This window comes from Equus quagga, chromosome 16 (assembly GCF_021613505.1).
Source record: "Equus quagga isolate Etosha38 chromosome 16, UCLA_HA_Equagga_1.0, whole genome shotgun sequence".
NCBI lineage: Eukaryota > Metazoa > Chordata > Mammalia > Perissodactyla > Equidae > Equus > Equus quagga.
The window spans coordinates 8,632,735-8,650,105 of record NC_060282.1 but is presented as its reverse complement, the minus strand read 5'-3'; the positions used below and the strand labels follow the sequence as shown (position 1 = coordinate 8,650,105).

The 17,371-nt window shown below is 46.2% G+C and overlaps 1 protein-coding gene across 6 annotated transcripts in view; it reads right to left on the bottom strand.

Moving 5' to 3' along the window:
• The window catches only part of ZFAT (zinc finger and AT-hook domain containing), a 202,247-nt gene that overhangs the window by 73,757 nt on the left and 111,119 nt on the right, over positions 1 to 17,371 (bottom strand). For 5 of the 6 annotated variants that reach the window (XM_046642476.1, XM_046642477.1, XM_046642478.1 and 2 more), the window contains one exon: positions 2,844 to 2,932. The exons of the other annotated variant lie outside the window; for it this stretch is intronic. In XM_046642476.1, the coding sequence (XP_046498432.1) occupies positions 2,844 to 2,932 (89 nt within the window). The remainder of the gene's footprint in view (positions 1 to 2,843; positions 2,933 to 17,371) is intronic. 6 annotated transcript variants of the gene reach the window in all.

Here is a 17,371-nt window from a genome sequence, read left to right as displayed (position 1 = left end):
ATAATGCCCCCGCTGCCCTGCCAAGATGTCCATGTCCTGATCCCTGGAGCCTTACATGGCAAAAAGGAATGAAGACCACAAGTAGAATGAAGGCGGTTGATCATCTGCCCATAAGATAAGAACAGTATCCTGGGGTATAAAGGGGGCCCACTGTAATCACAAGGGTCCTTACAGGTGGAAGTGGGAGGCGGCAGACAGTCAGAGATGGAGATAGGATGAGGGATGCTATGTTGCTGGCTTGGAAGATGGAGGAAGCGGCCATGAGCCAAAGAATGCAGGTGGCCTCTAGAAGCCAGAAAAGCTGAGGCAATGGATTTTCTCCCGGAGCCTCCAGGAAGAGCACAGCCCTGCCGTCACCTTGACTGTGGTTCAGGGCAGCCGGCTTGGAATTCTGAACCACAGAACTACGAGATGATAAACTCGTGTTGTTTTAAGCTACTAAGTTGGGCGTAGTTTGTCACAGCAGTAATAGAAAACTAGGACAGGGGCAGGCAGAGAGGAAGGGGGAACAGTTGTTATTTACTACTGAGTGGTCGGCAGGCACCCATTTCATTTTGCCTTGTCAGTCCCAGTGAGTGGAGAAACACTACGTACACTCACTTGTACTAGAAGAGTAGCCCAAGCTGTGGGAGGAGAGAAGCCCAGGTTCGACTTGGCGGTTCTCACTCAGGCCTGTCTCTCTTCCCAGCGGAGGTGCCGCTCGGAGGAGGACGTCTGAACCCACAGGGAGCCCCTGGGAAACCGGCCTTGACCCGAGTCCAGGTTAGCTGAGCAGCTCCTGAGGCGCAACAGCAGACAGCAACGGCATGACTGCAGGGAAAAGCTGACGTCTACACACGAGAGCGACACCTTAGATAAACCCTCCCAAAGCCATTTCCTCTGCGCACAAACCTAAGATTCAACAAATCTTGGAATGAAAACACTGAGGATTTCAGGGCAGACAGACTGCTCAGCTGTGTCTGGTTAGAAAGGAAACGTTCCACACTGAAAACCGAGAAATAAATGAGAAGTCTAGTGCCAATTCTGGAATCGCAACGAAAATAATTAACCTCGCTGGGTTTAAGTTTCTCAGCTATAAAGTGAGCGCTGCCTTAGCCCTCTGTCCTCTTGTACTTTAACTGCACTCGTCTAAGAAAACCTAGAGTCCCCCCAAAGAAACACATGCACGAGCTGTGAAATGTGAAATAAAGCTCTTAACTTCAATTAAGTACAAAATGTGCAGAGCACTGAAGAACCTCCCCGGCTGAGGCACTGCGACCCTTCCACCAGGTGACATGTGGGTCTTCCCTAAGAAACTCACATTCAACACTGACGTTAAAGCAGCTACATAAGCAACAGGAACAACATCCTCCGGCTTTCCAATTCCCCCTTTCTGCCCACAACAAGTAACTGAGAAATGTTCAGGCCAAGGACTCGGAGATGAAGACCAAGATCTCGCTCCTTCCCTTCCTGGGTGTTTAAAGCACATGTGCCCTTAATAACCCCTCTGAGCCACTTGGTTTCTTCACTATAAGAAGAGAGATCACGAGAATTTCTCTCTCACAGGGCTGTTCTGAGCATCACATGGGGAGGGTCCTCGTCACCTCAGAGGCGGTGATAACACAAGTTGGTCAATATTCTAACAGTGACTGAAATCTGTAGATATGGGCATGGCAGAAAAGACTAACAGGTATCAGCTAACTTCTCTGAGGTTCAGGTTCTTCACTTGTCAAATAGGGACAATAATGTCTACAGTGGGGTAGATTTGGACTTCGAGTTGAGGACTGTGAAGTTCCTGGCACACTGTGGGCATACAGCAGATGCTCAGTAAATGCAGCCTCTGAGTGTGGTGACCAAGGGTCCCTTCCACATTCCGCCATTCTCTGGGAGTTAGCGGTGGACAGAATTTCAACAAACATTTTACAACATCGTGTTTCCCATTTCCGTGAGTATGTGGCAGCATCACCAATTTTGAGGGTCAAGTTGCCATGTGCCGAGCAGAACTTTTTATTAAACAAATTCACTGGACCACAGTTGCTGTTGTCAGTAACTGCCCCACTAGCAGTGGCCAAGTGGATATGACCACCCACACTAAAGAAACATCAATCAGAGGTATTAAAAGAATATGGAGAGTGACCCCGTGGCTGAGTGGTTAAGTTCACGCACTCCACTTCAGCATCCCAGGGTTTCACCCGTTCGGATCCTGGGCGCAGACACGGCACTGCTCATCAGGCCATGCTGAGGCGGCGTCCCACATGCCACAACTAGAAGGACTTACAACCAGAATATACAACTATGTACTAGAGGGCTTTGAGGAGAAAAAGAAGAAGAAGAAAAGAAGACTGGCAACAGATGTTAGCAGGTGTCAATCTTTAAAAAAAAAGAATATGGAGCGCCATGGTCTCCCACGTACCAGCTACATGCTGGGCACTGTGGTGGGCACTCTGTGACCACCCTCTCCAGCTCTTACAACAGCCTGCCAGGTGGCATCACCACACCTGTTGTATCAGGTGATTTCCTCAAGGCAAGCCAGGATTTCAGAGCACACATATCGTCCCTAAAACCCACACTCTTTCCTCTCAGTCACTTCAGGTTCGTATGGTAAGAGCATCCCTTTGCTCTAGCCCACATCCTCTTACACACTGTTTCTGAACTGGGTTTCCAAAGTACAGAGAAATGCAACACTTCTGCATGGAGACAGCACGGAGTAAACTGAGCCATGCCTCAGACTCCACGTGCCATGGCCAAGGGGCCCAAAGTGAGGGGAACACCAAAAAGAATGCAAGGATGCTCTCTCCATCTCCATCTTGAAGAGTGATGCATTTCCAGCCAGAACACGCACTCCGCCTCCCGAGCCCTCTCACCTTGAAGGAGGCATGCTGCTCCATGTGCCGCAGCAGCTGAGGCTTCTGGGCCGCCGTGTAGTCACACACCGTGCACTTAAACTGCTTCCCTGGAAAGAAGGGAGGACAAGGTGAGCGCCGCCAGGCTAAGAGCTCCCGCAGTGAAGGCAGGGCCAGGCCTCAAGCCAGATACACAAGGATGCCCCTTGCCATCTGGGAATCCAGAGTCTCAGAGGGGAACCGGGAAGTAAGTGCCCAGCCACGAGGCAGCCTGCTCAGTTTCCCAAAGGTGGGAATGGAAAGGAGCTTGTCGCAGGGGGAGGAGAATAGACAGTTCCTCCTGGGGAAAGACATGTGGGAAGGCTCCTAAAGAAAGAGTAAGGCTGTGTCCAGCTGACTAGAGGAAAGAAGCATGGAGGAAGATGGGTGCGCATGGGGGACGGCACAGAGGTGTGGCCTCCAGGGTGGTCAGAACAGTGGAGCAGCTGGATCTTCCTTCCAGGACCTAAAGGGAGGTCTGGAGAGTGTCAAGAGCTGACCCAAGAGAGGCTGTGGGGCCAGAACATCAAGGGTCTGCAGCATCTCACCAGGAGCATGGGCATTATCTTGAGAGCCAGGAGAATCTGCAGAAGGCCATTCAGCCAAGGAGAAAGGGCTGCATTTGGAATTCCCAACTCTGGCAGGAGGGTCAAAGGCAGATTGGAGGGGATGATAGAAAGAAAACTACAAAGAATGCAAAACATTGCTCTTTCAAGAGGATTAATGTTTTAGCAATATATAAAAATTCAATAATGGGATGAACAGGCACACACGTTAAATAAATTCATGAATACACAGGGCACACTACATTTTTAACCCTCTGATTAGCATAAGTAAAACCTCGACTTGTAATAATACAAACCCGTGACCCAAACATAAATATGACCTACCTCTCACAGCAGTAAATGGTTCACCAACAGCTTCTAATGCGGCAAGCCTCCTCGGGGAACCACGACCACAGCCACTGCACATGGGGTACCACAGAAACACTGGCTCCTTCTGGGGACCTCACACCTTTCCCTCTCGGACAGGCCAAGTGAAAAGGTTGTTGATCTCTGCGGCCTCCATTCTCCCTTTCTATGCACTCTTGAATCCAGCAAAAGCCGGCTGATGGCACGAGTTCGCCCCAAAACCTGTTCTCCTCAAGGTACCCAACGAACTCCATGATGCCAAGCCAATGGCGGATTTCACTCCTTATTTTACTGGACTCGACTGAATGTGGCTCTGCTAAGGGGCCAAGCTCTGGAAATCTCTGCTCCTCTGAATCTCCAACACTCCTGCCTCCCTGAGCCTCTCTGACTACCCTCAAGGCATTCTCCCCCATCTACGTCTTTTATACAGTGATGTGCCACAATGTTCCAGCCTGCATTCCTACTCTTCTCCTTCTACAAGCATCCTTGCATGTAACAGGCCCCAACAGGCTTTTGTAAACACTTTTTGAACCTCAGATTTGAGTATCCAATGTCTGCTGAACTACTGCTTAGCTGTCCACAGCTGTCCTTTAATAGCACTCATTATTTTACTCATCAAATGGCTTCCACCTCCAGCCTTCCCAGTTTACCACCCACCTGATCTCCCGAGGCAGAGACTGGGTAGCCTTCCTCAACATCTCCAAGACCCTACTACACTCATCTCATTGTTTCAGCACCTGATTTCATCTCCTAAATATTTCTCTGTTTCTAACACCTCCACACTAGTTTAGGGCCTCCTCATTTCTTTCCTGGACAACGGCAAGTGCCCTCAGGTAACCCTCCCATCCATCCCTCCATTTATCCATCCATCAATCACCCATCCATCTATCATCCATCCATCATCAATACATAACATACATACTGATGCCCCATCCTCCATCCAGATGATCTAACACATAAACGCTCCCACAGCTCTTCCTGCATGACACGCTGATGACTCCTACTACAGAACAAAGCTGAAGTTGCAGAGCGTGGCATAGAAGGCCCTCCAGAACCAGAACTAACTCTCCCTGCCTGACCCTTCTTTCTGACTTCCTGTTTTGCCTTCCCCTCTGTACGTTAGGCTCCATAACACAGAACTCCTTCGGTTCTCAGAACGTTCTGCCTTGCCTTTGCAGTCTCAGAACCCCAAGTCCTTGCTAACAAGGACCATGCCTGGGATGCACCGCCTCTCAGCATCTAGTCTTTCTTCACTTTAGCGCAAAACTCAAGTTAAACAACATCTCTGGTACCTGGGCTAAGAGCCTGCCCCTCTGCACACTCTTTCTCTCCGTGCCCCAACTCTGCAGCACTGTCACCACCTGTTCACAAGCCTGGGGCTGCCACTGACTGCCCACAGGCAGGGACCATGTCTTGCCCCTCTTAGTATCTTCAGTGCCTGAGTGTGTGGCATATATTGAACACATTCCATGCATTTTACTAAAGTGAACTGGGCAAGAAACCAAAAGGAAATTTTTTACATCTTACATGAATCACACTTTTAATAGGAGCAGCAAAAGGGAAACAATAGTATAAACATATTCACACTACAACTGTACCTGTTATTCCAGGTGAATGAACCGCAAATTCTAGATTCTACTAAATCTGCCAGTCTAAAGTGTGGGGGAAACTTTTTCAAGTGTAAGGCAGACAAATCATCATTAGAGAGGAATTAACATGTTTTCTTAAATACAGCATCACCTTCTTTCAAACGTAAGGCCACACATTTCTATACATCTTTCATATAATCTCGGCCATCCACACTTCTCTAGTGATGTGTGGCTCACATAAATACATCATTACTGTGTCAGGTAGCCTGAGCAAAATGGTGTCTGGGTCTTCACCACCAGAGTTGGTAAATATTTTGTCACTCATTACCAGTACACTTGAATCAAAGAGTAAAAGATTAAGTGTTGAGATAGAGAGCTGAAACAAATAAATGTAGTTGCCTTATCTGAGATCAAGAGTCAGCCTTTCATGGACGTACTCCCAAGGCTCTGCAAGAGACAAGGAAGGAAGGCAGCTCCGAACAGCCTTCCCTTACCGAGGCACCAGAGCTCTGGCAATAAATACTACGAATGTTTTCAGCAACCACTGACAGCCCCTATCAAACAGGCCTGGGAGAGCACTCGACATAATCTTTTGCTGCCTAATTAAAATAATGCAATGCAGATGCACGACTAATCATAAAAGAGCAATGCTTTGAGACTACCAGATTGTTTTGTACCAAGATTCCCCTGAGAATAACTCTGAGAGCCGACTGAAAAACCCAGCATTTACTCAAGCTTAGAATGACCTCAAAGGGCTGCCAGATGAACATCAAATGGCTGCATGTAGATGCGAATCACACAGCATCCCAGGAAAAGAAAAGAATGATTACAAAGAAAAAAAGAGGTTGATTTTTTACAATGTAATTCATTGTTCACACAACATACCTGCCTAGCTCTACCTACTGAGCTTCTGGCCATCTGCAGCTGTGCTGTGACTTGATGCCTACCATCTCACCCACGGACCCCAAAGACTGCGGAGGCAGGCAGTGTCACCCCTCTCATGGATGAGGAACTAGGATCAAGAATCTGAGCAACCTGTCAGGTTATGAAGTGGTCAGTGGCAGAGCTCGGATTTAGACCCCAAAGCCCCCATTCACAGCCGTGTAAGAATCCTTTCAGCTAATAAGGGCAAGACACAATTTCCCCAAAGGGAACAAAGGATTTATAACAGCCGTGGGCTTATCTGCACACACACACACCACACTATCACATGGCATGGCAGCCATTAGAAAGGGCTGCCCAACCCCGGTGGCCTAGTGGTTAAGTTTGGCACTTTCTGCTTCGGTGGCTGAGGTTTGGTTCCTGGGTGTGGACCTACACACGACTCATGGATCAATGGCCAGGCTATAGCGGTGGCTCACATACAAAATAGAGAAAGTCTGCTAACTGATGTTAGCTCAGGATGAATCTTCCTCAGCAAAAAAGAGAAAGAAAGACAGGGCTGCCCAAGAGGAGCAGCAGTGGGGGAAGTGCATTCTCTTTCTGGCTCTGTCCACACATCTGTGTGACACTGGGCTCCTTCTTCTCTGCTACTTAGCAGCACCGCTAGAAAAATGAGGTGGTAACCACTGTCTGCTACAAAGACGCACTCGGACACGGGGCCGGCAAGCACCTGAACAGCAGCCCTGAGCGACGAGGCTGAGGTACGTGCAGGTGACCCAGCAGCAGATCCTGTCCCACCACGGCCACTCGGGAGAGCTGAGGCAGCATCTCCCAAGTCCTATTGCTTTGACCTCCCTGATGCAATCTGGGATGAGCCAAGGACAGGTCTAATTAAGCCAGCCTAAGATAACACACCTGAAACAGAAAGAATAACGAGAGCAAGGGAAAGTGTAAAATTACAATAAGGTATAAGCAGCTATAATATATATTCAAAGAGTTTATAGAAAGCCTCCCTTGTCCTGTCCCCAGCAACTCTCTGGCCTTGTCTCTACCCAGAGCAAACCTGGAACGCCTTACAATGGCTGCGGGACCCTCTGAGCTCATGCTCTGCCTTCCCCCTACACTCCACGCACACAGTATGCCCACCCCATGTCCAGGCCTTTGTATGTCTGTCCCCAGGGCCTGGGTTGCCCTGCCCAGATGCCCCCAGGCTCTGCTGGCTCATTCCCCTCAAGTCTTCATTCGAATGTCATCTTCTCCTTGGATCCTCCCATTTAAAATGACAGTCCCTGTACTGATCCATTTTTAGCATTCCTCACCCTGTAATATTTTCATATTGACATTGAATCATTTCATATTCATATTTTCATATCTCAACTTCCTCCATACTTGAGATCTCTTCATAGCTCCATTGTAGCAGACCATATATTTTACTGGTTTATCTCATTTATTGTTTAGCTCCATGACAATGGGTTTTGCTTTCGTTGCTGTTTTATTGTCTACTGCTGTGTCCAAAGCACCTACGCACCCAATAGCTCATGGATTCACCTTTGGTTGGTCCATCAGGCACCCTCCGCCGGGCTGCAAGGACAGGGACAGCACACTTCTCATTCCACGTCCTTGTGCTTGGCAGTGAGCACATGTGGCCGTAAGACTAGCAATAAGTTACAGGAGCGCCTCAACAGGATGTCTGCTCAGACACACTGGCTGTCCCTGCCACAATCACCAAGATCATACAGCACACCCCTGGAGCCTGCTAAGTGGCTCTCCCCGCCAGTCCCCACCCCAGATACAGGTGATTAGACCATGGTGGACAACAGACCCTAGCTCAGTCAGGGATTTGAATTGCCTGGATCCGAGGCAGGCAACTCGGGAGCTGCTGGTAATTATACTTCCACCCTGTGGAGTAAATAAGTCAACCAGCCAATCTGCAGGAGGGGTTAGGGGACAACAGCACAGAGAGACAGAGACATGACATCAGAATGAAGGAAGGAGAGGAGCCAAGGTGAATGATGAAGACAGTCCCCGGCTGGCTGGAGTCACTCAGTTGACAAGCATGAGGGGGCCAACGTGTGCCAGGACCACACTGGACCCAGAGCACAGAAGACAACAGAGGCCCTGCCTCACGGAGCTCATCGCCTAGGCAGACAAGAAGCAGGTATGCAAATATGCAATTCCAGATTATAAGGAGCTACAAAGGAAACAGGGTGACTCGGGAGAAGATGGGGTGTGGCCAAGGGACTGGGTTGTGAGGGAAGGGCTCTGTGGGGAAGCGACAGTCAAGCTAAGATGGAAGGATAAGAAGGACTCAGCCACACGGAGAGGAGGTGAAGACAGCTCTGGGAGGAAGTAACCGAAAACACACAGACCACGAGTCTCTATAAGATCTCCTGGTGCCGTTACAATAAACGCCCCTTTTCTGCTTCAGCGACCTCAAATGAGTTTCACGTCAACTGCAACCAAAAGAGTCCCAACAAATACAGCTGCTGAATGAACAGCGAACACATGAATATCAAACGCCAAGACCCCAGAAAGCAAACAGATAAAAAACGACAGGAACAAACAACTCACTCAAGAGAGGATTAAATCAGATTTAATTAATCAAAAGAAGTCCAATGACAGCAAACACTTATATAGAGCACTGTGAAACAGTCACTGTTACCAATGCTTCATGCACATTAACTCAATCATTTAACCCTCTAATTTGTCTGTTCCAGTTTATAGTTATCAAATAACTAAAAATTTGTAACATGGCAAGATTTGATACTCATTAAACTAAGAAACTGAACATTTTAAATAAAATGAAGTTGCTAAAAATGAAAGAGTTAAGTTGGAACACTGCATGTTTCTGGTATAATTTTTTGAAAAGTAAGTTGGCAGTGTGACACACGATTAAAAGCACCAAAACGAAAGAGCCAGCATGCTCCTGGCAATGTGTCCTAAGGAACTTACCCAAAAGAGGAAAAGTTTATATTCACGAAAGGGCCCCCTGCAACATAAAGTGTAATAACAGGAGGAAAAAAGAAAATAATACATTGTCCAAAAACTAAGGGAATGGTTGTGTAACTCATGGATCACCACCTTAATGGAACATTACACGACTCTTAAATGTATTATTCATGGACTCTATAACAACAAAAATAATTATAATATTAATTTTAAGGCTATAAAAATGATATTTATACTTTCATCACAACTATGTAATCATTCCATATGAACATGAATAAAGACTGAAAAAGAATTTTAAAAAGAATAATTTGTTAGGTGATAGAATTGTGAGCACATTTGTAGGACAGGCTTAGATTTTTGTGACTGTTGTTTCAATGTTTTCTGTGCAACAGAAAAGCATTTCAGATAACTTAGCATCCATCTCTGAAAGGCTGGGATGTTTCATCCCATTCACTAATGCACACAGTCCAGGAGACAGGTCTTTCAACACAGAGCCATAAAATGGTATCAGCAGTTCCTGGACCTGAAGTTCAAAAGATCTCGTTGTCTTCAGAACACGGCCCCGGCCTGGACCAGCTGCAGGCTGATGCACAGCTGCTCCTTCTGGCCAGGCATCTTTGCCCTTCTCCTTCACAAGGAGAAACAGTGGCCTAATCTTGTGAATAATCTCAGGGGTGGTCATTTCTTATCTTCTGAGGCAGAATTTAACTTTTGCAAACAGTCAAAAGTCATTCTGAGCCAAGAGTTGTCAATAAGGAGGACAAAAGAAAGCTGAGTCATTCCACTTTATGGAGAAACATTCTTTTGAGGAAAGCACCCCAAGCTTACTGCAAAAACATAGCCACAGTAAAAAGAAAAAAAGCTAATTGCAGGAACAAAGTCTTCCTGATTACAAAGCACAGAATTGAGAATCTCAGTTACTTACGAAATTCTTCTTATTTGACCCAGAGGCCCAGACGTTAAAAGTCAAAATCATAACAACCTAGATGATTCTCACAAACATAACATTAAAAGGAAGAAGGCAGGCACAAAAGAGCAGTATTCTATGAATCAATTTACATGAAGTTCAAAGACAGGCAAGATCAAGTGAGGTGTGAGAAGTCTGGGTAGCAGCTACCTTCAGGAGCAGAGAAGGGAATGATGGGGGACGGGGTGAGGAGGGCGTCTGAGGGGCTGGCGTGTTCAGTGTCCTGCCCCAGGCTGTGGTTACAAGGTGTGCTTCCTCTGTGACAACCCACTGGGCTGTACACTCACCAATCATGCACTTTTTGTATATGTATGATACCGTAATTGTAAAAGGTAAGAAAAAGGAAACACACGCAGAGAACAAAACAGTCAGGCTGCCTTCCCCAGAAGGGACTCAGGAACCAGCATCAAATTAGTTCAAGAAAGAAGAGATGTGTATGTACCAGGCAGTTCAAAGATAAAGTTTGAGGACTGCATGACAGTTTGTGGCTTATGCTGGCTGCTGCTTCAGGTGGTAAGAAAAAAGACACCGTCAGCATTATTTGCCCCAGTGATTATCAGTGAGGCATCTTTCAGAGTGCCAGGCTTGCTGGAAAGTTCCACTGCAGATACTGCGGCTCATTCTGGAAACACAATGCTTCACCACCAGCTCCTATTTACCTCAAAATGTGTGATCTGATACAACTCCCTCCAAAGATGGGAAGGTGGGAGTTGGAAATGTCATCTCCACTGTTTCTGTTCATCCCTCAAAAGGTGTGATACGATCTTTGAGAATCTTTCTCCGTTTTTAAGTTTTCTTGGAAGGAGTCTGTTTCTCTGTCTAATGTGAGCTCTCCAGCCAGCATTTTGTGGCTAAGGGGCTGATGGAACAAAGCTGATCTCTGATCTGTGGAGCACTGGCTGGACCTGGTGATGGGTTGCCAGCTAAATGCCAGTGCCACCAGAGAGTAAAGGGAAGCACAGAGTGTGGAGTCAGGCAAGGTGGAGCTCTGCCCTTTACTCAGGTTTTAGGGAGAAAGTCATTCAGCTTGACCTGTTAAGATAGAGGGGACAGGATTTGGATGTAGGAAGGGGGAGGGAAAGAACACAAATCCTTGTTATTCTGCCTTGGGTTAGACTACAACAGGGGCACCCAACCCTGAGGGAGCTGGACTCCTTTCCTGTTGCATTTCTTTCTGCTACGGAAGGAAAGGTGACTGTGCAGGAGGGCGGGTGGGGGAGCCAGCGGAGCACCTGCCTGCTGAGGCCCCTGTGCTCAAGCAGGAGGCTACCCCCACAGGGAGGAGGGACCCCTCCACCAAAAATAACGGCAATCACCCCTCACTTGCTGGCCGCTGTGGGAGGGCTCAGTCCGGGATGTATGAAGCCCCCAGGCTGGTGACCACCATTTAGAAAATGCACAGCCCCTTGGCGAGGATGTGGGAATCCTTATACACTGTTGGTGGGAATGTAAATTGGTCCAACCACTATGGAAAACAATATGGAGGTTCCTCAAAAAATTAAATATAGATTTACCATCTGATCCAACAATTCTACTACTGCATATATACCCAAAGGAAATGAAAACAGAATTTCAATGAGATATATGCACCCCCGTGTTTACTGCAGCATTATTCACAATAGGCAAGATACAGAAACAACCTAAATGCCCATCAACGGATGAATGGATAAAAAAGAGGTGGCATATATATACACAATGGAACATTATTCCATCATGAGAAGGGAGGACATCCTGCCATTTGCAACAACATGGATGGGTCCTGAACACATTATGCTAAATGAGATAAGTCAGACAGAGAAAGACAAGTAGGATGTCATTTATACATGGAATCCAAGAAAGTCAAACTCGAAAAAGACAGTAAAATGGTGGCTACCAGGGGATGGGGAGTGGAGGGAGAATAAAAGTTGATGGTGTTTAAAGGTACAAGCTTGCAATGAGTAGCAAATAAGCCATAGTGATCTAATGCATAGTATAATGAATACAGACAACAATAGTGTACTATAATTATGTGACAAGATAAATATCGCTACCATGACAATCATATTACATATGTAAATATATCAAAGTAACACTTTGCACACCTTAAATTTACCACTGTTATATGTCAAATTTATTCAATAAAATTTTTTTAAAAATTAACCATCACAAAACAAGAATTTTTAACTATGTGTGGTGAGGGATGTTAACTAAACTTACTAGGTAATAACTTCATAATATATTCATATATCAAATCATTATGCTGTATACCTTCAACTAATACACCGTTATATGTCAATTATATCTCAATAAAACTGGAAAAAACCCTTAAAAAAAAAGAAAACACACAGCACCTGTCAGCTTCCTTTTTTCTTACTACACCGTCCTCTGCTTGATGAGTTTCCCTGAGGACGGGTCCAGCTGCTGAGTTACTTTAAATAGGGTTCTACATAAAACTAGGGAGTGATGGAACCGTAGAAAAATCTTAAACCATCATATGAAAATAAAACCATCCCCTTCGTCTTCCAGCATTTGGATTCCATCAAAACACAGAGAAAGACAGTGATGGAAAATTCCTTCTCATTTAGAGCAACTTCTTTGAAATACCTGTTAGACCATTCCTGCCAAATCTAACTTCATGTGTACCTCAAACCTGAAGGGGCATTAAAATTCTTAGAGAAAGAAATTTGCATAAATCTAAACTGTTACTAGCAATAATATCCAGAGGCATAAAAGTGAAAATGCTGTCTTATGACTATTTATCCAGTCTCACTGAAAAAGGTGGTATTTTGCATAAGTAAATCTTTCAGAAAACTGACTTTACCCTTTTCAACACTGATACTCTCTAAATATTAACTATTGCACTGTGCCATCCTAATGAGAGAATATTTAGGAGAAGAGTAATTTGATTTTTCCCAAATGGCATAGAGGACATAGGTTAACCACTACAAATATCCATTCTTACACGGTGTTGTTGAGATCTGGGGGGAATATGAGAACACTGACCACTGCAGAAATGGGTACGTCTGCCCAAGACCTAGAATGAACTGATCCACTTAATAGGAACCTGGTTAACCGTCGCACGACCCCACTGTGGTAGGCTGATAATGCCCTCCCCAAAAGATATCCAGGTCCTAATCTCCAGCACCTGTAAATGTTACCTTATGTGGCCAAACGGATTTCGCAGACATGATCAAATTAAGGATCTTGAGATGGGAGAGTACTGTGGACTAACCAGGTGGACCCAATGAAAATGCAAAGGGCTTTATAAGAGAGGGACAGAAGGGTCAGGCTCAGAGAGGAGATGGGCTGACGGAAGCAGGAGACAGAAAGAGACTGGAGGAGGCTACGCTGCTGGCTTTGAAAAGGCTGATAAGCTAAAGGATGTAGGCAGCCTCTAGAAGCTAGAGAGGTTAGAGAAGCAGATTCTCCCCTCCAGCTCGAGCAGGAGTAGCCACCCTGCTGACACCGTGATTTTAGACTTCTGACCTCCAGAGCTGTCGCATCATAAATCTGTGTTGTTTTCACCCACTAAACCTGTGGTTGTTTGTTACAGCAGCCATAGGAAACTAACACCTCCATGTTACAAATGGGAAGGATGAAGTACCTGTTCAAGGTCACACAGGGAGGAAGTGTTCCAGCCTGGGCCTCCCCTCCTGAGCCCAGTTTTACCCATCCTGCCTTACTGCTCTCCACGTAGCTGGGCACACCGGAGTTTGCCGTCTCAGGGGAGCAAAGCACCCTGCAGGAAGTACGACAGGCATCTGTGCAGGCATTTTACAGAGCACCCGTACTCACGGTTCTGGCATCTGCGGTAATTTGTGCAATGGCAAAGGAGAACAGAAATAGCTGCAGCAATAAAATACAGCTTAAGAAGCCTCTGTACTTTAAAGGCTGAACTTCAAGCAAATGCAGACTCAGAGACTGATGATTCTCTGTAATTAGTACATCAGCTTTGATACGAGGAGGAATGGATCAGCACGAGACATGGAAAGAAACAGACGGTGACACAGAGCCAGACAAAAGACCAAGCAAGAGCCAGATGCCAGAACTAGATTAAAGTTACACACACTGTGCCAGGTATCTGCAGCTGAGCCCCCACTACCCTGGTGAGGTTTTAGGTAAGCAAGCCTCACCTAATCGTTAGATCTGTGTATCAGTCTAAGCTAGCTGTTCAGTAAGCTGTACAGTTGACTCTACTCAGTTATCTCCACTGGAGCCCACAGTTTATAAAAACCTGAGAAAAAGAGCTTCAGGTGGACCCAGAGAGGAGCACATAGGAAGTGGCACTCCTGGGCCCTGAAATCAGGCCTCCCTCTCCTGCCCATCGCCAGATCCAGCACGTAAGGCTAAGCCACAGGAACCTACCGTGACTGTGCAGCCCCCAGTCCCAACCCTATCCCTTGACCTTCTCTCCATGGGTGAGCTGGAGGGAAGATGAGATGGACGAGGATGCTGTGGAGAGACCAGGCTGCCTGAAGCCTAGATAATGAACTTGGTAAGATCAACCAGCCAGTTGCTCAGGTACCATTTTCTATTCACTTTCTGGTTCTAGATTGTTCTAGAAGTAGAGCCCATGGGCTAGTGGGGCTACTTTATCCTACAGTGATTTTGCTTTTTAGAGGGAAGAGGAGGAAAAAGAACTCAATACTTACTCTCCCAGACTATTTCAACATGTAGCCATGGAATCTCTTATTATAAACTGAAGAAGCAGGAAAAAAAACTACTTCCTCCACTCAGACCTAATTCCCACACTCAACTCTCCACTTGTCTAATTATTATGCAGACAAGAGTGCTTGAAGCTCGCATAACTCCTCTCGGTAAATTTTACCAGAAGTCTTCTTAACTCAAGCGTATGAGGCAGGTTGCAGTGGGAGGAGGGGGACCCAAACGAATTAGCACTGAAATTCAAAGAGCTTTTTATTTCCTGATTAGAGAACTCTTGTTTGATTACATAACACAAAGGCGCTACAGCGTTTAACCTTCCCCATCTGCTGCGCATGGGCAGGATCACGCGTAAACCTCGGGACCGCACGTCACGTCTAGGGTCTCTTTAAAGTCGAAAAGGGCAAGTGTGTGCCAGCACAATCTTTGCATTCGATTCTCGCATACGGTTCACATACATGCAAAGGGTTTGATCCGGCCCTTTATACATCAGTGTCTCTCTTTGTACATATTGACTGGCACAGCTGTTTAACCGAAACCTTCACCCAGACTGGCCTATCCCTTCCAAGGCACAGTAATGAGCTCCTTTGGGAAACAGGAATGAATAAACAAGGACACATCACTTTAAAGAGGCCAATGAATGTGAGAAATTAGATTCACAAGAGGCTAAAGGAGAGAGCAATTACTCAGATCCTTTTTACTGCATTAAAAGATGGCCAAGAAGATTCATTTAATAGTGAGTTCCTCTACCATATTTTAAAACATCCAATTCACAAGCATCTGATTTACTATATCTGACAGGTGAGATGGAGAAAGTACTCGTCACTTTTTGAGTGCTACTCTTTCCCAACCACTTTATGCAAGGCACTTTACATTTTTTTCCCCACTAAATCAACAAAAATTTATTGAGCACCTACTATAATTCAGGCACTGTTTTAGGGGCTGGGAATACAAAACAAATAGAGTAAGTCAAAAATCCCTGCTCCTGGAACTTAGTCTAGCGGAAGACACAGAGAATCATAAATAAGGAAATTATATTGCACATTAGAGAAAGATTGGCCTAAGGGGAAACAGCAAGAAACAGGGAAGAGACTATGAAGTAACTGCTGGGAGAGTGCCAGAGGCAGATACAAAAAGTGATAAACAAAGGAACTAAATAGTATATGAGAAAAAGATAAGCCAAGAAGGAAAATCTAAGAAACACAAGGGAGTTTGTATGATTTGGTGGGAGTGTGAATTTTATACACACACAGTAGTTAGGGAAGGCCTTCCTGAGGAAAGGACTCTTGAGTAAAGACCTGAAGGCCAGGAGTGAAGCATCCATTAAGGCATCTGGAGGAAGAAGCTGCCAGGCAGAGGGAGGGCCAGTACCCTGGGATGGGCATGTACCTGCCAGGTCTGAGGATCAGGAAGGAGACCGACATGTCTAGAGAGGTGAAGGTCAGAAGAAAGTAGAGGAGACGAGGTCAGAGATGGAGGGGTGCAGGGAGAGTCAGACAGGTCATAGTAAGGATTCTGGCTGTTAGGCTGACATTTGGTCCAACAGGATGGCTCTGGCTGCTGTTTGAGAAGTGGCGGTGGGGGTCAAGGGCAGGAGCAGGGAAAGCAGGAGGAGGCTACTGTGAGAATGGAGGCAAGAGATGACCAGAGAGGCTTGTACAAAATACTCACCATAAGGGTACTGAGAAGTAGTAGATTTCTGGATCGTCTTGAAGGGAGAACACACAGGATTTGCAAATGGATCATTTGAGGAGTGTGAACAAGACAATCAAGAAGGACCCGAAGGTTTTGACCCAAACGCTGAAAAGGAGTTGCATTTATGGAGATGGAGTACAGCAGTGGCCAGCAGACTCCGGGCTGGGGGCCGAATGCAGCCTGCTTCCAGTTTTCGTACAACTGGGAGTTAAGAACAGCTTTTACATTTTTCCATTTGTAAAAAGAAAACACAACGAAAAACAACAGAGAAGAATATGTAGCAGAAACCATATGTGGCACTCAAAAGCTAAACTGTTTACTCTTTCTTTACAGGGTGTGGTGACCCCTGGACCACAGGAGACACAGGTTGGGCAAGATGAGGAGCTCAGTGGTGCACAGGCCAAGTTTGAGGTGCCTGCGAGACATCCAGGTGCAGATTCTGAGCCGGCACTTTTAAGTGCAGGGCCGAAGCTCGGGCGAGAGGCCAGGGCTGGAAGTAGAAGTTTGGAAACCCTCCATGTAAATGGTGTGGGAAGCCCTAAGACTGGAGAGCTCATCTCGGGTGTGAGTACAGAAAGAAGAGCCCACAGATTAAATCCTGCAGCCTTGCAAGATGTAGAGATCAGAGCTAAGGAGGATCCAGAAAAGGAGAGTGAGGAACAGCCAGAAGAACAGGAGAAACCTAGGCAAGTAGGGGTGCACCTTCCATCATTTGATCCTCAAACCCATTAGGCCAAGGGGGTATAATTATCCCCATTTTACTGATGAGGAAACAGGTTCAGAGAAGTAATCTGAGCAAAGTCACCCTACTAGGCAGTGGCAGGCCAGACTCAAACCTAGGCCTCCTGAGCTCTCTCCACTCAGCTCTCTGTGCAA